Here is a 24,011-nt window from a genome sequence, read left to right as displayed (position 1 = left end):
GGGCCTCACCTTCCCTGGTGCCAAGTGTAAAATGGGGTTTAAGACACAGGACTGGGCCCTGAGGAGTTAGCCTTCTTTCTGCCTCCCGGCTGTGGGCCCATCTGGGGCTGCAGCCCTAATTCTGGTCCATAGCCACACTTTCTGATCTGCCCAGACAGTTACTCCTGCAAACCACCTGCCACCCCAGTTCCTGGAGAAGCAGAAAAGACAGGCATGGACATAGGCATGAAATGTGGAGGGACAGGGATCCAAGAAAGCAGAATGATGAATGAAGCCCCAGAAGCACGAGACCCTGGAATCCTATGAGAGGAGGCTCTTGGCACCTGAGGTGCAGAGCTGATCCGGTTTCTGAAGCCACCAGGGCAAAGCAGATGCCGGCCCATCACCACCTTCCCCTGGCCCCCTCAAGCGTCTCTGTTCTGCAGAATTACTCACAACCCACTGCATCAAATCTCTCTTTTATCAACAAAATACAACCTTCTGTGGATAACTTCTTGAAACTCCAGTCACGCTAAGCCACTTCCAATGCTCTGGAAAGGGTTCTATCCCTCTGCCCGCCCATAACCTATCAGCCACACACCACCAACTCCATTTCCAAAGTTCCAGGCAATTACAGCCAGCTGAGTTCCCTGGCTGGGTGCCCGCCTACTCGGAGCCAGGACCCAGGTTGTCAGCAACCTCGAATCCCAGCCACCAATTTCCCCAGCCTTTTCCAAGACCTGGGTGCACCAGAATGGCCACACTCACCACACCGAGGCAATGCGACCAGCCAGGCCATATCAAGACAGAAAGCAAGGGTCAAGGCCAGTTTCCATACCTTTGCTGAGGGTCCCAGTGATGAGCTTAAAGATGGTCTGGGCAAATTTCACGAACCCAAGCTTGCATCTTTTGGAGCAGCCGCTCATTGTGGCGGAGGGGAGCCAGGCTCTGCTGTCAGCACCCAGAAGAGACAGCGCCCACCTTGTGCACCCCAGGAACTTGGAGCCTGCCTGGGTGAATGAACCCTGAGTGACGGATGCACCCCCGAAGCCAGGCTCTGGGAACAGCACAGCTGCCTCTGCAGTGAGTCTGGCTTCTGCATCCAGAGAGCCTGCAGGGCAAACTCTCCCTCCCTCTCTCCACCCACTCCTGCTGTCCACTTAAGTCCTCGCCACAGGAGGACCTCAGGATGCCAGGGCCGGGACAGCACTGCCGGGGCACAAGGTACTCCAAGGGAACCGAGGAGGAGAGTGAAGCTGAGCAGAGCAGGGAGGGAGGAGCTGGAGCTCTCCCAGGCTTTGCTGACTGTCTTTCTTACATGGCAGCGGTAATGTAGCAATTAATACTCAAGTCAGAAGGGAGGGGACTGCTACGCAGAAAACACTCAGCCCCACAGCCTCCCACACTCGCTCTCCCACTCTTTCCTTCCTGGTTAATCTGATAGATCAATTCTCTGTGCCTTGATCAGGATCTGGAAGAACTCCCCGCAGAGCAGGAAGCAGCTGTCGGCACTCAGCAGAAAGTTTGTAGGCAGCCTCAGAGTGGCCTGGTTTGCATCTTGGAGAAGCTGGGCTGAGTGTTGAGCCTCCGGGGAGCTGGCCTGTGAACATCGGACAGACAGACAGAGCCTTCGCAGCCTGTCCAGTAACCTTGGCACCAACAGCAGGTGCTGTCTGCCTTCCTGATTTGGAAAGGACAATGCCCCTGACCACCTCCTGCTCCAGGCATCCCCGACTCAGACTACTGAATTCCAGCCTCCACCCCTGCGGAGCAGGCACGAGTCTGTGCTCTCTCACCGGGATAGGAGAGGAGTGCAATTAGGGCTTTTCTTGATTGAGATAGTATTCCTCAGAAATGTCATAAAGGAATGACCGACATTCATATAATTAGATTACAATGCAGTACTCTTAACAGTGAAACTGCAAGGCATTATGCAAATGTGAAGTCCAGCTATTGCTCCATAAAAAACCTGGCTGCCATTCAGTACCATAGGCTGCGTGAGTTGGAAGGGACCCTGGTGGCAGGGACATCTCATCCCACCCTCTTCACCAGGTGTGAACCTCCCCCAAAACAACCCTGCTTTGCTTTCCTCAGAAAGTCCTTGTGGGCCCTGGCCATGGGTACATCTGTGAATGCAGTGTGGCTACTTGTGAACAGCAGATATGAAACACCTTCATCTGAATAAGGCTATGTCCTGGAAAGTCTCTTCTTCTGCCTCGACTGTCTCCCTTTGATCTGCTTCTCTGGGATGTTCAAGAGGAATCCGTTGCTTAAGAGACAGAGAATGGAGACTGCCAGCTGACAAAATACCAGATAAGCCAGAACTCATGTATCAGGTCTGATTTTTACCCCATGTTCTGGGAGTCAATGTGGAAGTGAATCTTGAAGAAAGAAACTTCAGCCTTCAGAGTGCTCATCAACAAATTTCAGCTCTGAAAAGAGGCCTGGGAGACAGTCTGCAAACTCAGAGCCTTCTCAAAACCCCAAAGCCCTCAAGCCTTGCCAGCATGGTAGGAGTCAGAGCATATATAACAGAAGTAGCTCTAGCAGGAAATACCCCATTGTGCTAGATGTCTTAGGGCTTAAAATTGCCGTGTTATTCACTCTCTGTCTTAAGAGTTGAAGGTCCCAGTTAAAAGGCACATGGTGGCCGGGCACGGTGGCTCACACCTGTAATCCCAGCACTTTGGGAGGCTGAGGTGGGTGGATCACAAGGTCAGGAGATCAAGACCATCCTGGCCAACATGGCGAAACCCCATCTCTACTAAAAATACAAAAAAATTAGCCGGGTGTGGTGGTGCACACCTGTAGTCCCAGATACTTGGGAGGCTGAGGCAGGAGAATGGTGTGAACCTGGGAGGCGGAGCTTGCAGTGAGCCAAGATTGCACCACTGCACTCCAGCCTGGGCAACAGAGCGAGACTCTGTCAAAAAAAAAAAAAAAAAAGGCACATGGTGTCTGAGAGTGTTAATGGCACTTTGTCTTTGGTTCACTCATTCACTTATCCCATATTTACTGAGCTCCCAGTGTGTAGGAAAGAGCTGAGCACCCAGGCTGCAGAAAGGGCTGAGCCAGACAAATGAGACAACAAGGTCAGAGCCCTCATGGACTTACAGAGGAGGAGATTCACCATGAGACACTCAGTCCTTGTTGAGAATCAGTTTATCTAACTAACTTCTTTCACTTTGCAGAATCTCAGTGGAATTGAGGCATGAGGCAGGTAGGTGTTAAGACGGTCATGGAGCACGACCTGGCAGGCAAGGAGTGGGCAAAGAGCAGACAACCTGGGCACCATGGAGAAGGATCAGAGACAGAAGGTTTGGAAGGGAGGGTGTGGGACCCATCTGATCATTTTACCAACAATAATACTGTCCTCTGAATAGGTGAGTTCACTTTGCAGGACACAGGACTCTCAACTATGCCCAGTTGCTCCTCTCTTCCATCCCACCAGAGAGGGTAAGACTAAAAATTGAGAAGCCAAAGGAAAAAAGGCTGTGACCATAGTGATATAAGGTGATCCAGAGCTCAGTCTTCAGCCTGGAAATCTGGCCAGGAATCCTGCTGGAGGAACGGCTCCCACAAGACAGTTAGTAGCCTCTGTTCAGGGATGATAAGAGATGTCCAGGGTGGATCTGCATTTGGGCCCCAGCTCAGGAATCTGGAATCCCAACATTTGACCATATTTTGGGAAAGAAACAAAAGCATATGTTGTTTGATCTAACAAATCCTATGAACATCCCATAACTCCTCCAAGCCAGATGTATAATGGATAAGAGCACAGATCTTCGCACCAGGTATTTACTGACTCACTTGTTCATCCTACACATGCATATTGAAAGTACGCGATTATCATGGACTCTGTTCCAGGTGCTGAGGATACAGTGGTAGATAGAACAGACAAAGTCCCTGGGCTTATTGACATTATATTCTTGTGGTCCAGGGACAGAAATAGTCAACAAATGGGCCTCTATACAAGAGATAGTGCTTTAAAGAAAAAGAAAACTGATGAAATGGATAGAGAGTAACAGGAGTTCCGATTTCAGATAGGGCCACTGGGGAAGGCTTCTATTAAAATGACATTTGAGCAGAGACTCAAACCAGCCATACAGCTCTCTGAGGGGGGAAAGAATAGTTAAGGCTGAGAGGATAACAAGTGCAAAGGCCAAAGACAGCCTTGAGCTCAATCCTAGGGTTGAGTTCAACTCAGCAGCTGTTGAACAAACAGGTTAGCCTCACTGAGCCTCAGTTTTTTCTTCTGTAAAATGGGAATAATAATCCTTATCTCATAGGGTCTGGTGAAGGTTTAAATGAAATTAATGTGCTTAATATAGCGGCTGGCATAGTACATGGCAGAGGTTATTACGTCAATGGCAAAGGTTATTGCTGCTGCTCCTACCTTTCCTGCTGTTGATGCTGATGCCATTGCTGCCCCATCCCCAAAACAACCCCCTACCATCTGTGTGACTAGACAAGAAACATTCTCTATCAATCTGGAGTCCTGAACACCTGCTGTGTGCCCAGTTCCAGGCAAATGCTGTGGAGGGCTCTAAAGGAAGTGTGAGATGGGATCGTTGCCCTCACATGAAACCATTATAAAACACTGTTTTTATCAAGGGAGGGGTAGAGAATTCCAGAAGAGGAAGAGAAGATTGAGATCACTGAAGCTGTGGTAAGTGGAAAAGAACTCACAGAGGTGGAAACCAAGCAAGCACAGAAAAAGGAAGGTGAAAATAAATAGAGGCTGTGCAGGTGAGACTTTATAATTGTTCGAAATTATGGAGCCAGCTCTTTGATTTTTCTCTCTCCTAGCAGTAAGCATTTTGGATTCTCCTCTGATCTCTGCAAGGCATCATGTGTTTGAACTCTCAGCCTTGGACAAATAAGTCAGGCCCAGAGAGGGTCAGCAATATCCAAAACACCACACAGCAATATCCCCCCAATACATGGGCAAGGGACTCAGTGTGCCAAGAACATTCCCAGCAAAGGAAGGCAAGGTGTGCCAGTATGCAGTTCATGACAAGAGAATACAGGAGAGAATCGTGCTCTGCTCAAGGAATGTGCTATCCTGCAAATAAAGAACAGGGAAGAGGATTTACATAGCACCTGAGACCCTAGAAATGAGACCATCAGCAGGCATGTGTTAGTCAGCCTCTGGGTCACAGATGTGCGTTATCCAAAGGAACTTGGGAAGTCAGAGTTTTCTCTCCACCTGAAACGTTTATGGGAATCTTCACACCCCAGTTCCAGGCGGAAGTAGGACAAGCAGATGGGGGCTCCAGCTGGTGTCTGGGCCTGGGAAAGTGCTCCGACTTCGAGTGCAAGGCTAAGAGAGGACAAACATGCTGTCCTTCAGAAGGTTGAAAGGCTGTCCTCCTCAGTGATGATAATGACAGCATCATTCACCAAGTTTCTTCCCCGTGCAGGTGACTGTTCTAAGTGCATACACACCTTAAATATTTATTATAGCCCTATGAGGTAGCTATTATGATATTATCGATTCTATAGGTGAGGAAACAGAGGCCCAGAGAGGGAAAGTAACTTCTTGATGGTCACACAGCTGAAGCTGAATTTGAATCCAAGATCATTTGACACTTGACTCTAAAACTTACAAAAACTTATTTGATATCTCACCAGAGCTCAAAATTAAAGTGACTCACAGTGTTAGAGAGGTATATTTTGCCTCGATATTGGAAGAAATTAGTAGCTGTCTATTAAATCATACACTCTCCATCCCTGGATGCATCGTGGAGAGATATTGAAGTTGTTTGTCCTGGAAAGAATTCCCTCTAAGGCCAGAGCTGTGGCATGGAAGGGGAGGCAGGGAATGACTAGACAAGGGATCAGTCACTGTCCAGCCAGGAGAAAAAGACCACAGCAGCCAGTTTAACAGAGAGGACTTCACATAAAGACTTGTTAAGCTAGCACTGGAGGACTGCAGGAGGCTAAAAGGAACACTGAGGAATCATAGAGATAGGAAACGCAGGAAGCAGCTACCACTCCTAGAGTTGGGTGGGGGTGAGTAGAGGATAAAGGAAATCAAGACTGGAATCCCCTGGACCTAGAACTTCAGCAAAGGGACCCAGTGAGGCAGAGGCAGTGCCTGCTGGCTGGTGCTGATGTCTCTGAGGTTGTGTGATAAGCTTCATTCTGGGAGTTAAAGAAAGAAAAACACTACAAACTGGAACCAGCTTCTGCAGCTGGAACATATTGATGCTAGGGTCAAGAACTATTGCCGTGGAGATGCAGGCAGAAGTGAACTAGAAAAAAACGCTCTTCTTCCAGCCTGCACCTCTCTCCCCGCATAGTGACAGAGCTTGTCACAGGGCTGCCTGCAAAGCAGAAATGAGCAGAGCAGAGAAGGGAGCCCTGAAACCTGAGTGTTGAAGGGCTTAAAAACCAGCGCCGTCTAGATGTCTTCCTTCCAAAAGTCCTAGAGCCTTTTTCTCCTCATGTGTTCATTCAGCAAATATCTATCTGACACCTACTATGTGTCAGCCATTAGGGATATGCTGGTAAATAAGACAAAATCCCTTGCCTCATGGAAGTTGCATTTTACAGGCTGAACAGGGGAGGGGGTACTCAGACCACAAACAAATTCATAAGGTAGAGAATTTCAGGCAGTGAAAATACTGATGAAATGAAGAGTGTCCGGTCTGTGTTTTCTAATGAGCAGGATAGGGCTCTCCCAGAGTTTGCTGGTCAGCTCATAGAACAACTACAAAGAGGAAAGGGACAGGTTCCGTGGGGGTCGTGATCATTGTCATAATCATTATAGAAATATCACTGTGATGTGTTACTCTGTTGCCAGATGCTGTTCTGAGTGTTTTATTTGGATTAGCTCATCCTAGTCTTGTAACAAGCTCATGAAGTAGGTATTAGTATTTATTAAACCCATTTTATAGATGAGGAAATGGAGGCTTAGGCAAGTTATGTTATTTGCCCTGGTGGGAGGAAGGTCGAGCAGTGTGATTAATGACTGATTGGAGGAAAGCATGGGGGAAGCAGAGGGAGGCAAAAGCCATCAGTAGTTCTGGAAACAGAAACAGGAAAGGTATAAAGAGAATCTGGTCTGGGAAGGGAGACGGTTACAGATTTTGTATGTCTTGGGAAGACAAACATCCAGCTGGTAGATGGAAATGAAGATGAGGAACTCAGGAGAGCAGGTAGGAGCTAGAATTCTCATAAATAAATGATTTTTGTTGCTGCTAAGGAAGAAAATAAATGTGGCATCCCGGCAGGCCAAATATATTAGCATTTAAATACAGGCTTACACAGGTGGGTTAAAAAAAGCAATTTCCTAAGAATTAAATCAGATTTTGTTTCTTCTCTAAGTCTTAGAAAAATCAGTTCTGCTTGAGTGTGGTCCTCAGAGAGGGATTTTGCCTTGCTCTAGGGGCAGGCTAGCTCCACGTTCTCAGTGGGACTCCATGTCTTCTTCCCATTATAATTACGAGAAAATGATGCCTAAGAAGCCGAGGGCAATTCATTAGCACTGTTTGCTGGAGTTTCGAAGGCTCATTTGTTTTGAGAGAAGGGCGCCTCATGTTGGGGTCTAGATGCACTCCGCACTCAGCTGTGTCAGCAAGTCTGCAGGGGCCGGCTAGGCGAGGTAGAGAAACCTTGGTTTTGCCATGGAAGTGGTAAGAAGGGCCAATGTGCAGCTGCTGATGCTGCCAGGGAAGAGATAGGAAGAGACTAAGTTGGTCCTTGAAGCAGACCTTTCTCCCTCTGTTGCCTCCAAATGCCCAGGGTCTTTATACCACCTCATTGCTGCCCGTTGACATGTCCTTCCCAACTCTGCCTTTTCTGCTCTTGTTGCACGCTACACTAAAAACTGGACTCAGTCCTGGAGCACTGTATACGGGGGCTCCTTTACTGTGTGATCATGGAAAGAGAAGAACTGCCTTAAATTGGATACCAAAGGCCACAGGTATGGACACTGGCTGGTCTCAGAATGGGACCAAGAGAAAGCCCTACAAGACAGACTAATTTATATCTTACATCCACTTTCTCCTCTGCTTTCTAGAGTCATGAAAAGCAGGACACGGCCGCATAAAGTAGAGAGATTAGGGCAGGGATCCCAATTCTGAGATGCAAATTGATTCTCGATGCTACTTTTCTGTCACTTTCCCATCAAAATATACCTGACCTGTGTTCCAGGTGCTCAGGGCTCTGCTCTTTCCAAATGGCCCAGCTGGCTTCTTCCACACCCTCTGTCTCCAGGAACTGCATCATCAATGTCCCAGAGCACCCAGGTCAGAACAGTGGGAGTCATTCGCAACTCCTCCCTTATCCTCTTCCACCCAGCTTGCCCATTGCCAGCTCCTGTTACTTCTACCTCCTTAGTGTTTCTCTGATCAGCCCATTTCCTAGAAGTCACATGGAAGTTTTTCTCAAAGTATGGTCCAGCGTCCTTGTAGTGGATTGAATGGTGGCCCACAGAAAGACATGTTCACAGCCTGGAACTTGTGAACATGGTGACTTATTTGAAAAAGGAGTCTTTGCAAATATAATTAAGCGTCTTGCAACAATAAGATCATCCTGGATTATCTGGCTAGTCCCTAAATCCAGTGACAAGTGTGCTTTCAAGAAAGAGAAGATAAGGAAGACAAAGGAGGAGGTGGCAATGTGAACATAGAGGCAGAAATGAAAGTGATGAAACCACAAGTCAAAAAATGCCTGGAACCACCAGAAGCAGAATTCCCCTGAGAGCCTCAGGAGGGGACACCACCTGATTTTGGACTTTCACCCTTCAGGACAATGAGAAAAAAATTTCTGTTGCTTTAAGCTACCCAGTTTGGGGTAATTTGTGACAGCAACCACAGGAAACTAATATGGTTTATTTAAATCATAATTCCTTACAGGAGTTACCAAAAATGTGGGTTTCAGGGCCCATGCCCAGACACTAGGAGGACTGACTCTCAAATTTCAGCAAGCATCACAATCACTTGGGAACCTGGTAAAATGCTGAGTCCTGGGCCTGCTCAGAGAACTAGCTGCTGGGCATGGGCCTTGGAATCTGTATTTTAATAAGTCCTACAAGTAATTCTAAGGACAGGGACTATGACCTTTTCCTCTGGTACCCCAGTGCCTGGCACAAAGCCCAGGGCAGAAGAGGAGTAAGAAAGTTAACTGGAGGAATGAATAAGTGACATTTAGAATCACACAACTATGGCTTCTGACTACATAGAGACAGAGTCATCAAGCCTATTCAGCAGCTGGAGAGAATGATGTTCCCCACCTCCTTCCCTAAAAGACATCTTTCTTGGTCTCCTGACTGACAAGGGCCATCATTTCATGTAGCTGTGGAGGAAGGGAACTTGTGTCTGTGTACCTACTAAGTGCCAAGCACCATGCCAGGCAAGTTCATCTCACAGAACGGTGAATGGTCTCCACCCTCCTCAAGTCCCAACATAGTGCTGGCTGTGGATAGCTTGTAGAGACCGTGAAAATCAGACAAAAGTTCTCTGGTCCTGGATTAACATGGAAGAAGGCAGAACCAGGCCCCAGGGGAAGGGATCAGGGAGAAGCTGCTGATGGAGCCTCCCATTCCCAGCCCTGTCTTCTGGGTCCCAGAGTCTGAGCTAACTGACATCACAGCCCTGGAGCTGATGAAGACATCACCTCCATGGCTGAGAGGCTGAGGGTTGGACAGCGGGGCTGGGAGTAGAGCCTGATCTCCTTTATTGCCCCACTAACCATCATGTCCTTCTCCTACCCCAAGACCTTCAGTGACCTCCCATTGTCATTCCAACAAAATCTGACATTCTTACTGGGACCCACAAAGCCCTGGGTGACCAGGTCTCAGTTGCCTCTCCATCCTCACATCTCTCCCCCTCCCTCACTCCCTTCCAGCCCTTCTGGCCTTCTTGTTGTTCGTCACACAGGCCAAGCATGCTCCAGATGTAGAGCCTCTGCATTGCTCTTCCTCAGCCTGGAACATTCTATCCCCAGCCAAGCTGATTCACACTTTATTGAGGTCTTTGCTCAAACATCACATCCACAGAGAGGTCTCTCCGACATGCATTAGAAAGGCACTCCCCGGTTTATCTTTCCTCAGAGTATGTGCCACTCCCTACCTCTCTGTTATATATTTGTCTGCCTAGTATCTGCTCCCCCACTAGCCTGAATGCTCCAAACAGCAGGGACTTGGGCTGTGTTCTTCCACGCTATCCCCAGTGCCTAGGGTGGCATGTGCCTTTCAGTAGTGGCTCTGAAAATGTATGTTGAAAGTGTAAACCAAAAATAAAATTCTAAGCCCCACCAACTCACTGAATGAAACTTCTCAGCCAAGGGGATCCAACTAAACCTGAAAAACTAGTTCGGACCACGACAAGCAGTCGGGGGAGCTGTTGGACATGCCTTATTATATATACCCTTCTCTGTTTAGAGTTCAGGCACACAACTGACCCATTAAACATCAAAATAGAGACCCTAAGACAGACAGAAGAGACTCTTCGCAACAATAAGATACCAAATTCCAACCTGACTCTAGCATCACATGACAGATAGCAGGCCCTGAAATAAACCGAAGTATTTTACCCCAAAATATATTTCTTTGACATCTTTTGAAATGATCCTGCAAAACTGTCTTTTGTGGGGAAAATTTACATTCTATAGAGAATCCTCTTCCCTTCCAGGTCTTTTTCTGGTCCAGAAGAGATTGGCTGAGAAGTACCTTTTCATGGTCTGAATAAGAAACATCTGTCGTCTATTGCCTCTGGGGCAGCCGCCAATGAGACTTCATCTACATAATAAGAACCTTGGTCTCTATAACCCCTTATCTTAACCCAGACACTCATTTCTATCGATTCCAAGTCTTTGGATAACAACTTAACTCTCAACCAATTGCCAACCAGAAAATCTTTGAATCCACCCATGGCCTATAAGCCATTCCCCACCTCTGAAGTTGTCCCGCCTTTCTGGACCCAACCAATGTATGCCTCACATGTATTGACTGATGTCTTCAGTCTCCCTCAAACATGTAAAACCAAGATGTAACCCAGCCACCTCGGGCACATGTTCTCAGGACCTCCTGAGGCTGTGTCATGGGTTATGATCCATAACTTTGGCAAAATAAGCTTCTGAATTGAATGACCCCTGCCACAGATACTTTTTGTTTTACAAAGGAAAGAATGCCCACCTCCTCACTGTCGGACAGTTGGCCCGTCCCTCTCTTCAGGAAAGTAGGCTCTCTCCTGCCTCCTGTGTACTTTGGGCTCCAGATGTTCCAGTAGCCACACTCTGTTAAACAAATCCACCTGAATATGCTTGAAATCTGGGTCTGTTCAGGACCTCACCTAGTTTAGAGCAATACTGAACCTGGATAATAAGGGTTTTGGAGCCTATAGGCGTAGAATTCAAAGCGTGCTTTGAGGTATGAATCATGATGGTTGCCTTGATAAACAACAACCGTCAGAGGACACAGAAAGGTAAAGAGGGCTTAGAAAAGAGGAGAGGGAGGCTGGCCTCAAGTTATTGCAAAGAACCATAGCGATTTTAGGAATACGCAGGTCTAATATTTGACTTGAAGTTGTTTGTGTAACCATTCTTTAGGTATGTGCACATAACCCAGTTATTCCAACCCATTAAGTCTTTATTTCCTTATCTTTAAAATGCAGCTAAGACCCCCTACCTAGTGGAACTGATGCCTGCATTGAACAGGGGGGTGACCAACTGCCCTGGTTTTCTCAGGACTAAGGGGTTTCCAGGGACACAGGATATTTTGTGCTAAACAGAGATAATCCATAGCACAGAAAAGCCCTTGAACAGAGCACCAGACTCTCCTAACAACAATAATAATGCCAGTGGAGAGCCTGCATTATTTTAACCAAAGTTCTATACTGCTTTCAGATTTGTGGTCACTTGCATTTTACATTTTACAACATACATTGTCACAAATGACCCCCAATCCTTTGTGGCACTAAGGTCTGGTGACAGAAACAGTAAAGGGGTAATTAGTTACAGGTACCCAGTCCCTTTGGCTTTTATGTTTTCTTCCCCTGTCCCCCTACCCATCTGGGTCTTGTCCCCAGAGATCCATTGATGGAGAATATAAGAGCTGCCCTGCTGTTCACAGTCAGACAATGGACCATCTCCTAACACCCTTAAGACAAGCCACCAAGAAAGGGTGAAGAAAGGCCTCATGATGAAGTCAAACCACAGATAGCTCTGGGCCTATGTCAGAGCAATCCCTCCAGAAATTCATCCAGAGCCGGTGAAGGAGGGAACTTGGAGAGGAAGTATATCAGTTAAGTAAGAGTCCCTTTAAATATTCATCTCCATTTTGGTAATTACATCACTGCCTGGATGGGCTGGCAGAGTCCTGGGCGGCTAATGGGCTGACTGGAGACAATGGCAAGTTTGCCCTGGGTCCCAGAGTGGGGTCCCTGAGTAGGCGCTGTTTCCCACACTCTGGTGTAATGCTCACTGCAGATCTGAGAAAACCACCCTTGTCATTGTGCCCAGGGCCTCAGATGACGAAATCAACTCAATTCTTAATGGAATTCCAGCCCAGTGCCAAGCTGGAGCGTTCTGGGAAGGGCAAGAGGCAAGAGGCACTCCAGATGAGAATCCAGGCTTTGGGGTGACTTTACTTCACTTTTCTCCATCTGGCCTCCAAGCTTGCTCACGACAGAGAAGGCTTCTCTTGCTCCTTTTATGCACGTGCCTGCTGCACCACCCCTGTCCAGGTTATCTCCCTGCCTGAAGAATGCCAATATCCTTCACTTTTGTATCGTCCTCATGTTCCTGTGAGCAAAGGAAAGGAAGGCCCCTTCACCTGTACAAGCCTCAATTTCTTTGTCTGTGATATGGTTGGAAAAAGAGCTTCCAGGTTGTATATATCCAGGTGAAGTGTAAATGAACTAATGTACAGTCTCCTACCATATAATGACATTTCAGTCAACAGTTGACCTCATATCCGAAGGTGGTCCAATAAGACTATACTACTGTATTTTCACTCTACCTTCTCTCTGTTTGGCTGTGTTTAGATAGACGAATACTCACTGTTGTGTTACAGCCGCCTGCAGTATTCAGGACAGTCCCATGCTGTGCAGGTTTGTAGCGCAGGAGCAACAGGCTGTACCAGAGAGCCCAGGTGTGTTGTCGAATATGCCATCTAGGTGTGTGTACGTGCACTCTGTGATGTTCACACAGCAGTGGATTCACCTAAGGACACATTTCTGAGAACGCATCCCTGCCGTTAAGTGATGCATGACTGTATGAGAATTTCATTCCTAATCGTAAATTGTTGCATGGGCATGCAGTGGCATACTGAGTGAGAGGCGGTGCCTTGTGGTGGTGAAGAGCCCAGTTTCCATACCTTCCAGCTATGTGATTTTACACAAACTGAACCTCATAAGCCTCAGTTTCCCCATCTGTAAAATGGGAATACCAATGTTACCTACATCATACGATGTAGTTAATGAGAAATGTGTGTAAGGACCCACCATGTAATAAGGGCTTGGACCATGGTAGCTGTCATTATTGTCACTATTGTCATAAAGATAATCATGAATCCTACTAGAGGCATGAAGGAACACAGACCCGTGACAAGCCCCTCCAAGGGGTTATATTCCAGAATCACCAGGAGTCTGGCATTCTTGCCCACAGCTCTACTCCCAAGATCCTCGTATCTCTGTCCCTGGAAGCGAGTCTGGGAGTTGGATGTCCTTGGACGACAGAGCTTCCCTGCAGGAGGGCAGAGGACTGGACACAAGTGGACTTGAGGAGTTCCCAGGCTCCTTTGCATCTGTGGCTTCAGCTCAGGTTGGGAAGGGTATGGGTTGTGTGTCTCCAAAGCGTCAATAAAGGACTTAATCACAGGACAAACCTCTATTAAGATCCTGCCATGTCAGTGGAAAAATGCTTGAGCTTGGCTCCATGCCTTCCATCAGGGAGCTCAGGCCTTCAAAATGGCTCCGAGGGGCTGGGCGCGGTGGCTTACGCCTGTAATCCTAGAACTTTGGGAGGCAGAGGCGGATGGATCACCTGAGGTCAAGAGTTTGAGACTAGCCTGGCCAACATGGTGAAACCCTGTCTCTACTAAAAATACAAAAATTAGCCGGGCATGGTGGTGGGTGCCTGTAATCCCAGTTACTTGGGAAGCTGAGGCAGGAGAATCACTTGAACCCAGGAGGCAGAGGTGGCAGTGAGCCAAGATCGTGCTACTGTACTCCAGCCTAAGCAACAGAGCAAAAACTCTGTCTCAGAACAACAACAACAAAATGGCTGGGAGGTAGAACAATGACAGGCATTGGAGCCCCTCTCTAAAGCCCCCCACGGGACCCTCTGCAGTGGTGTCTGTCCCTTCCAGTTCTCGCTCTTTCCTATCTCTTACCCACATGGATGGAAGGTCCGGAGATAAACAAAAATGTTGTCAGGACAAAGAAATTACTATCTCAACAGCTGGCATCTGCCTTCCTCTTCTGGAAGGAATTGTGTTTGTTGAGGGATGGATCATGCTGGTCACCTTGATAAACAACAGCTGTCGGAGGACACAGAAAGATGAAGAGGGCTTAGAAAGAGGAGAGGGAGGCTGGCCTCCAGTTATTGAAAAGAGCCAAAGGGCTTTTAGCAATTTGCAGGTCTATTATTTGACTTGAAGTTGTTTGTGTGGTTACGAAGCAACCCCCTTTGTCTCCTCAGACCTCCTGTGAAGTCAGTTACACACAAGGGACTGGTCAGGTTTTTAAAAGTGAAAATTCAGAAGAGAGATTGAATGAAAATTCAGATACTTTTGATGCAGAATGGACCAATACACAAAGGAAGCCAGTCAGCTAAACTGGCCTAGTTTAGGGAAGCAGGCGCTCAGGGCTCCAGGTGACTGGGGAAACCCTACCCTACACATACTACCACCTGCCTTAACACACACAGACACACACAAACACACACACACACACATACACCTATACAATAGCAGATAAATCAGCAAAAGAAGGGGTCCACTATTTGGTGTGAGGACATTCTGGCAAAATCCACTTGAGTGTTATAGGATAAGGCATCTTAGCTGACTTCCGGATTTTAAAAATAATAGATACTAACATCAACTTGCACACTATACTGTCCAAAGTGCTTTCCCATATTTTCCTCCCTTTTAATCCCAGCAATTTTAGTTTCCATTTTCCGACAAGGAGACTGCAGCCCTGAGAAGTCACACTGCTCACTCACAGTGACACAGGCCAGGGTCTGCTCCCCACTGCTGTGGGCATCTTTGCTGACTCAGCAGAGCTCAAGCATCTGGTTGCAATAGTTTTCTGATCATTAGGATGCTAAATAGCTCCAAAAATACTTTGGGGTGATTTCCAGGAGGCTAAGCTAAGTCTGAAAATGGGGCTCCATCTCTGTCATGACCTACCCCTCACCCCCAACCAGGGCAGGGGCTGGGACAAACCCAACCCAAGGCCCAGCAAGGGGAGCAGAGTGTGTGCTTGGTCTGGCAGAGAAAGGATGGGAAGGAGGCTACCTCCAGCAGGGAGGTCTGCAGGGGATCACATGCGCCCAGACCCCAGAGATCTGCATGTGTACAGATGGGGGAATTTTGGGTTCAGAGCCAAGGACCTCAGAAGAGTGAGCATTTCAAAAGATCTCTGCTGGGGAGCCGGGACTGCCCTTGGGACCCACAGAAATGGACTATTTTTGACCAGGACTCACTCAATGCCACTGCCTCTTTCTTGATGGGGAGAAAGTCCTGCAGAGGTCACCCTGTGCCTAGGTTGGAGTTGTTTTCTGTGCTGCCCCCACTGCCTCACTAGAGGGAGCTCAAGCTCCCACTTCTACCATCAGCCCACCTGGCCAGGTGAGGTTTCCCTTCTGCCCCAGAGAGGATGTGGGTCAGGGGGCTTGGCAGAGGCAGCTCTCCCTCCCAGTGATGGGAGGTCTCAGTGAATTTTGGGAAATGTTTTCAGGAGTCACAGGCAGCAAAGGCTAGATTTGACTACAAAATGAGTGTTGTTTCTACTCATAGTTTGCAAGACTCTGCAAGCCTCACTCGGAACCTGATGGTCTATATCCCACCCTCAACCTGCTCCCCCATCCCCAGGTTCAGAGTTCTTCTCAGCAAGTCCTGCTAAGTACAGAGACCAGAGACCCAGACACAGGGATGGGAGTGGGGAGAGGCAGAGGGCATTCAACTGGGCCAAGGTCACCATAAGAAATATCCCCCTGTCTGGATAACCAGGATTTATTTCTGGACACTTCATACTATTCCGGCCTCCAACCCTCTGCTGGATTCCTTCTGCCCAGCCATGTGCTCAAGAACAATGATAAGAACGATCACCCCTCAAGGAGGCAGTATGAGTGGTGCTGAGACCTAATCTCCCCCAACTGGATGTGATTGTCATAAGACCAGAAACCTTGTCTATCTTGTGTACCACAAAACCCTCAATGCCTAGAATAGCACCTGGCACACCGAGAGCATTAAATATTTTATGAGTAAACTAATGGCTCTGATCCGTACTGCTTCTTTAACCTTGGACCAGTTACCTCATCTCTTTGAGTCTCAATTCTTTCCTCTGTAAAATGGGACAAAAATATACTTACTAGACATGGTGGTGATGAGGATTACATGAGAGAATCAGCTAAGGCACCCAGCACGGCATTTAGTTAGAAGTAAGCCTCGATAACAACTAAAATCTCATTAGGAATTCATCTGCGTCAGGGTGAGAGTGAGAGAACCTGTGCATATAATCTCATATAATCCTTCCAGGAGCGCGGTTCTATTAGTATCTTATTTTTACAGTTGAGGACACTGAGGCACAGCAAAGTTCAGTGATGAGTTCCAAGTCCTTTTGCTGGTAAGTGGCAGTGGAAGCTGATTCTTAAGCTCAGGCCATCTGACTCTGCAGCTTTGCTTTTACACTCAGAAACTGCTTGCTTAGTAGAGTCCTCTTGGATCTGATACTCTGCAAATGACAATGCACTGTTTTGGTTGTCTCATGCGGGAACAAGGCAAACCTCCAAACACCCTTTCTGTATCTGACAATTGCTTTTGGCATCTTTGATCCCAAGCACCCAAGAAGTGAGTTGCCCAGGGATCCAATGATCAACAGTCAGCTGTCTGATACGCTGTGGTGTAGAAGCAGGATGGGGTCAAGGGGTGTGCAGTCCACATCCGGGGCTCTCAGACTGCAGAGCCCTCAGTAGCATCCAGTTCTCTGGTCAAGTACAAATAGCAGTACCCCTCCTCTTCCATTTTACAGAAGAGGAAACTAAGGCTCAGAGAGACAGTGACTTGCATCTTTAACGAGCACCCTGGGCCATTCTGACGCAAGTACCCCTCCTATCTTTGTAAATTAAAAAACAAAAGCAAAAAGTAAAGATCTACCACATAGGCACTTACCCTAGGGTGATCTGTTTACTGGGAAGAGAGGGGACAGCCAGCCCTGTTTTGGCTTTTCAAGAAATAGGAAAATGCCAAAGAAACGTCAGTCTCCCACCCATGGCTGATTCCCCATTCCTCCTGCCTTCCGGCATTAGGGGACCACTCCCGTGGTCTGCCCTCTAAGGAGAGTGCTGAGTTGGCTCTGAGGCAGCAGCCAACCCTGCAGAGAACACAAAGCCTGGAAAAAGGGAAGGAGTGGAGACTCTGAGCTCCTCCCTGTGTCCTCACTTCTCTACCTCCCTTCTCTTCCACTGGAAAAAAAGAAAATTGCCAAGTAATTGCTCCTCAACAACCCCTGCTGGTCCTCAGTCATTTCTTTCTTGCTGAGATTGTAATTAGGGATCAGTAAATTTAAATGGGAAATCCGTGAGCAGCACAGAGCCTTCGTTTGTCAAATGCTGTTTCTTGCACCCTGCAAATGGTGCTCATAGTCCGCTGTGGGCAGCGGTGACGAGGTGAGGTCCCCGAGTCAGGAGGGGTTGTTAAGTCAGAGAGCACAGCCCCTTGACTCTTGGCAAGGGTACAGGAGCACCAGCAACATGGATAAGCATTTACTCTGTGCCAGAGCCTGGGCCAGGTACTTTCTAAACCTGATTTTACCACACCTACACTTGGAGGTAAGCGCTAGTTTTATTCCCATTTTATAGAAGAGGACACTAAGGCCCAGAATGACAGTGACTTGCCCCAGGCCACACTATGAGGACTTGAAGCCCCATGTGACTGAGCTCTAAGCCTCTCTATTTTATCCTAAAATCTGACTGCTTTCCCAATGGAGTGGAGGTCTATGTCCCAGACCTGAATAAATTCCAGGTTTTTATCTCTTTTCCTTCCCCACTAACATCTGGATGCAGCCACACCTGGCTTGGGCCTGTATTCTCCCTCATGTGCTCAGGATGCACAGGTCAAGGCAAGTCTGGCAGGGGCGGGAGAGAGGAAGAGAATCCTGCCCTTCCTCTTCACTGTGGCTTCTCCCTGGACTAATAAGATTGCCCTCCTACGCTGGGTCCTCGAAACATGCTCTCTGAGCAGGTAGGACCCACAACATCCTCTGTATTTTAGAGAAGAGGAAACAGAGGCCTCAAAGAGATGAAATGACTTCACCCAAGGTTCCTCGGCCAACTATTGGCCAAGAGAGTCAGGACTCGGGTGCGGGAACTCTTGACACCCTCATCCCCACATGTAGGGCTGGGCTCCCTCTGCAGGGAACAGGTCTATGGAAATGGAAAACAAAAACATCAACAGGTGGGAGAAGGAGATGAAGCAAAACTGTTTTGGGCACCTATATGGTTGCTAAAGCGAAAAGGCTTTGGAGTCACTCTGGCAGTATTAAGTTTTGTCTTGGCTTTTCTAAGCATCATTTAAAAAGTGAGGCTGTTTGTGGTCCTCACCTGGTGGGGAAGATGTGAGGACCCACCGGGATCACAAATGTAAAATGAGGACCCAGTGCACTGTTCAATACATGTGAGTTATGAGCAGTTGCCATTGCTAGTTGTGTTACTTAATAGCATATTGATATGAGTGAGTCTTATAATAACATTGTGAGATATTGGTATGTCCATGTTCCAGATGGGAAAACCAAGGCTCAGAGAGAAGAAACCTGATTTAGACACACATCTTGTAAGTGGCAGATCCAGGTTTCAGGATTCTGAGTGGCACCCAGACAGATCAACCCATAACCTCGGTCTCCAGGACAAGCATCAAGTGCCTTGACCACTGCACCTCTCAACCATCCTGCACCCCAGAAAAGTGCACAAGGTACAAGAAATCCTTCAGGTCAAGGACAAAGGCCCAGTGAAGTGACTCTCATTTTTCTGGAACCTTCTTCTGTTGCCAGTCACCTGCTGCTGGGGCCCTTTTAGCAAGTGGTAAAGAAAGAAAAATCCCTAAAAATAAAGTGTAATTAAAAAAACCTTTTTATTTTATTTTTTTATTTTTATTTTTGGAGACAGAGTCTCACTCTGTCACCCAGGCTGGAGTGCAATGGCACAGTCTTGGCTCACTGTAACCTCCGCCTCCTGGGTTCAAGCGATTCTCCTGCTTCAGCCTCTAGAGTAGCTGGGATTACAGGCGCGTGCCACCATGCCTGGCTAATTTTTGTATTTTTAGTAGAGACAGGGTTTCACCATGTTGGCCTGTCTGGTGTCGAACTCCTGACTTCAGATGATCTGCCACCCTCAGCCTCCCAGAGTGCTGCAATTACAGGCGTGAGCCACCACACCCAGCCTAATGAAGAAATCTTAAACCTCTGCCCATCTCTTCAAATCTAATTTGTAACTTTTAAAAAAGTTCATGAGCTGTCAGGTTTCTTTCTTTTTCCTTTTCCTTTCAATATTTGCTCTCTCTCCTCTCCAGTCTCTCTTTGTCTCTAACTCTCTCTCTTTGTCTCTCTCTGACTCTCTGTCTTGCTCTTCTTCCCTCTTTCTCTTTGTCTTCTGTCTCTGTTTTCTGGCTTAGGAATATCTTAGTAAATTAATACCTAGAATCTGGAGGAGCTATAGACCTCTCCTTTCTGCCTCCCGTCTGAAACTTTCCACTCTGAGCTTAGCGGCCGCCTGAGCCCAACCCCGGCTCAGCACCTCTATGAGTGCAGCACTGTTATATATCACTGTAATTTTCTCCAGCCTCAGAAACACACAGATAAGCCTCTCTCCTCATGGTCCTAAATGTAAATGAACATTGTCCCTAGCTGGGAAGGCCAGAATCATAAATTGGCTGTGTTTCTGCAAAGCAAAACGTTTTAACCAGAAAGATGTACACTCTTTATCTTCTCGGCTGGAGGCATAGAGAGATTTAAAAAGAAAAGAAAAAAAAAAGAGAACAGAGGACCCACTGGGAAAGTGGGGATGAGGGGAGAGAGAGAATAAGCAGAAGGCAGGAGAGACAGAGGGTGATTGAAGGAAAAGAGGGGCTGCAGAGAGGCTCACAAGAGCCATAGCCATCTCTCTCATGCCATAGGTAAAAAATTTAACATTAGATTTTTCATTTCACAGACAGATAAACTGAGGATGCTAGGATCTCAGCAGCAATACGAGAAGGCAGGGTATTATCTAAAATTAAGAACAGTGCAGCCAGGGTGGGAAGAGAGGGAGCTTTGGAGCTCCGTAAGCTCCAGGAACTGAAAAACCACAGTCTGCCTTATCTTTCTCCCTGTCCGCGGAACTGAACTAGCCTCCAAAGCCAAACGGGTTGTTCTGCTGACTTAGCTTTGCATGGCAAATGCATTTGAAGCTTCTGTAGGTTTCCAGAAAAATTGTGCATTTCCTAGGGAGTAAACACCATAGCTTGATTCATGTTATCAGTTTTGGGGTCCATCTACCCCATAAACCACACGTGACTCCACTTTGCTGAAAGAGGAAAGATGGTGCAGTGATGCAGTAATATTAGCAGGAAACAGCCAGATAGGATCTAAATGGGGCAAGGGTGTTGATTTGAGGTTCAGGAGAAGCCTTGTGCCATTTTCCCAACCTCACCATATAAAGCATGGGTGACGGCCAAAGATAAAAGCTGCTTCCGCCCAGAGCACATTCCCAGGGATCTCCTGGTACAGTCCACAGTACTGATGATCAAAGCAGTAACAGCAGGGTCTTTGCACCACCTAGGCCAACTGAGGGTTCATAAGCTAAGCAGGCGTTCAGCTTTGCTACCCTTGGAGAAATGCTGCATTTTCACTAAAAAGCATTTCCTCTTGCAGAGAGGAGAGCTCGGCCCCCTGCCGGGATAATCACGATAAAGTCTCCATTGAGAAAATGGCCAAGGGGCAGTGTCTCAGGTTTCTCTGGTTTGCAGGTTATCGAGCTCACTTGTGAGCTCCAATCCTTGTGAGTGGAAGCATCTTTCTGAGACGCTGCACCCTCTGCTTTCCACTGTACATTCATGGTGCTGGGCTTGGGGAAGCCAGGGACCAGGACTATGGACTGAGTGCTTCCCACACCCATCACCCCAGGACACAGGCTGGAAGATGTTCTCTTTTCTAATAAACCATCTACTAAGAATATCCGTTTGTCATGTTCTCTTTTCTCCTGAAAGTCAGGCGTGGGTGTCTGCCTAATGTCCGGGTCCAGTACAGTGTCTTCTGTGTACTGAAAGACAGTCGGAGTTTCTCTTCTTCCTGTGGTTTTGTGGGCAGTGTCGTTTTGTGCCAACCTGCTGTCTGGGACTGATGAGCGCTCACCCAGCCACCCTGAGACTTGGTGGTGGACAGATGCACCCTGCTTCCTGAGACAGGTGCTGGGACCTACAGGGTGTTGAACAGACCCCTCTGGTCATGAAAATGGCCCTGTGGCAGCCTCTCAGTGACCTGTGTAAACCAAAAATGAAATTCTAAGTCCCCCAACCATCTGAATGGACCCCTCGCCTCGGCCAATGGCCTTCCAAAGTTAACCTGAAAAACCAGTGCAAACCGTGGTGGGAAGGGAGGGCCGAACGTGCCTCATTATTTCCTGCTCCCTTTTGGAACTCAGGCACAACTGACCAGCATTAACATTAAAACAGACCTCAGGATTGACAAAGCTGACTCTTTGTAGCAATAAGACACCAAATTCCAGCCTGGCTGTAGTATAGCATCACATGACAGAGAGCAGGCCCTGAAAAAAAAATCAGAGTATTTTGCCCCAAGTTATGTTTATTTGCTGTATCTCAAAACAGTCCTGCAAAGCTGTCTCTTGTGGGGAAAATCTATATTTCGAAGAGAATCCCCTTCCTTTTCATTCTCCAGGAGAGAATTAATTCCGATAAGAAACATTTACAACCTATTCTCTCTGAAGCCTGCTACCTGAGGCTTCCTCTGCACAATGGGAAACCTGGTCTCCACAACCTCTCATCTTAACCCAGACATTCTCTTCTGTTGATTCTAGGTCTTTAGATGATAATACAACTTTTTCAACCAATTGTCAATCAGAAAATCTTTGAATGTATCTATGACTTGAAGCCTCTGCTTTGAGTTGTCCTGCCTTCCCGGACCAAACCAACATACATTTTCTATGTATTGATTTATTTCTTATATCTCCCTAATATATATAAAACCAAACGGTAACCTGACCACCTTGGGCAGGATCTCCTGAGGTCTGTGTCATGGGCTATTGGTCACTCATATTTGGCTCAGAATAAATCTCCAAGTATTTTATAGAGTTTGACTGTTTTTGTAGACACCTGGGACAGGAACTCTTGGCAGAGCAGACCCCTGGAGGCAGCACCCCTGCGGCTGTGCCTGCTTTCAAAACCCCATGGCTCGTCCTTCGTCCCCTCCTCTCTGTCTCTCTGTGACTTGAAGAAGAAGGATGAAAGGCGGCCTGCAGGTGGACCACAAAAGTGGGAAGCATCATTCCCACCCAAGAAAGGAAAGAGAACAGAAGACGCCTGATCAGAGCCTTCCTGAGGACTCATCTCTCCTATCCCCGGGGAGCTGAGAACCACCCCCAAGGATTTGGTGGGTCCCCTCCCCAACAGGCCCCTCCCCCTCTGGTGAAAGAGCTCTGCCCACTTCTCTGCTTAGTCTGAGCTGATAGGAGGGAAAAGGAGAGCACTGTATGAGCCACAGGTCTCATTACCTCCCCTCATAGCCCAGGGTAAGGGGAGATGGCAGAGGGGGGTAGCAGGCAGGGCTGGGGATGTGCCATGGGGTTCCCCTGGCTTCTCCCCCCAGAGGCTGAACCTCCTGGGGGAACATTTAAAAGCCTCAGAGACCAGCTATGGTGCCAAATTCTAATGGCCTCAGTTTCCCTTCCTATCCCCCACCTTTGCACGAGTGTGAGTACTCACCCCCCGTCAATTATGTGACCTTGGGAAGACCCCTCTGAAAGACCTCACACCATTCATGTTAGTCCTCCTTCCCCACCTCCCCACACCATCCACACACCACACGCATCAAGCCCCACAGACTTCAGTCCTCAGCATCCTCGCCCCTCAAAAGGGCTGAGAAAAGGAACCATGCTCTTCACGAGCCACCATACAGACGTGGGAATTCCCCTGAAGGTCAGAACCGCAGGTCCTTCTCAGCAACTCCTTCTGGCCCCAGGAGTGGGAGGTCTCATGGTCCCAAACAAAACGGAATTGCCTGTGACTCATACCCAGCCCTGCCTATTGAGAAATCTACTTCCGGTGTTGGGGGTGTGGGGTGGTGCGGAACTGGAGCCAGGGAGGGGTGTGTTTGTGTGTGTGTGTGTGTGTGTGTGTGTGTGTGTGTGTGTGTGTGTGTGTGTGTGTTCCTCAGCTTCCTGGCTACTGAGCCTTCTCAAGACCAGAGCTCCCTGGCTTTTCAGAAAACCAGCTCTCAAATCATCTAGATCATCTATCCCCCTTACTAGGTAGTCCAGTGTGGCCCAAAGCCTATTTGGACTTTTTTTGTTTTGAAGTAGAAGAAAAAAAGAACAAGTGAAAACAGAAAATAATTCAGCCACGTGAAGCTGAATTATTATAGCTGCCCCATGTGAGTCGGGAAAGAGAAGGGTGCTTCCTAAAACATGATAGACAAGGCACTCTGCGGCTTAGTCCCATCCTCCATGCCCCGAAGTCTGCAGCTCTCTCATCATCTTTGCTGCTTGAGTTTTGAGAGGGGCCCAGTGTGCCTTCTGCAAAGCCTGTGCCACTTGCTTCGAAATGTGGCTGTCTCTGGAGGGTTCTCACGAGTCCCACGCTGGATCCTGAGGGCACA

At 47.8% G+C, this 24,011-nt stretch overlaps 1 protein-coding gene and 1 long non-coding RNA gene across 2 annotated transcripts in view; both read right to left on the bottom strand.

Moving 5' to 3' along the window:
- KCNIP1 (potassium voltage-gated channel interacting protein 1) overlaps positions 1 to 1,295 on the bottom strand; it is a 386,270-nt gene extending 384,975 nt beyond the window's left edge. The window contains exon 1 of the mRNA XM_004042977.4: positions 818 to 1,295. Within this exon, the coding sequence (XP_004043025.1) occupies positions 818 to 905 (88 nt within the window). The 5' untranslated portion in view covers positions 906 to 1,295. The remainder of the gene's footprint in view (positions 1 to 817) is intronic.
- An 18,393-nt stretch (positions 1,296 to 19,688) lies between these two features.
- Positions 19,689 to 23,401, bottom strand: LOC134758468 (uncharacterized). The gene is made up of 3 exons (XR_010133683.1): positions 23,217 to 23,401; positions 21,856 to 21,945; positions 19,689 to 21,659 (listed from the first exon to the last, which is right to left on the bottom strand). It is a non-coding gene; the product is annotated as an uncharacterized lncRNA (long non-coding RNA).
- Positions 23,402 to 24,011: the final 610 nt, after the last annotated feature.

This window comes from Gorilla gorilla, chromosome 4 (genome assembly GCF_029281585.2).
Source record: "Gorilla gorilla gorilla isolate KB3781 chromosome 4, NHGRI_mGorGor1-v2.1_pri, whole genome shotgun sequence".
NCBI lineage: Eukaryota > Metazoa > Chordata > Mammalia > Primates > Hominidae > Gorilla > Gorilla gorilla.
This window is presented reverse-complemented; position numbering and strand designations above follow the sequence as displayed.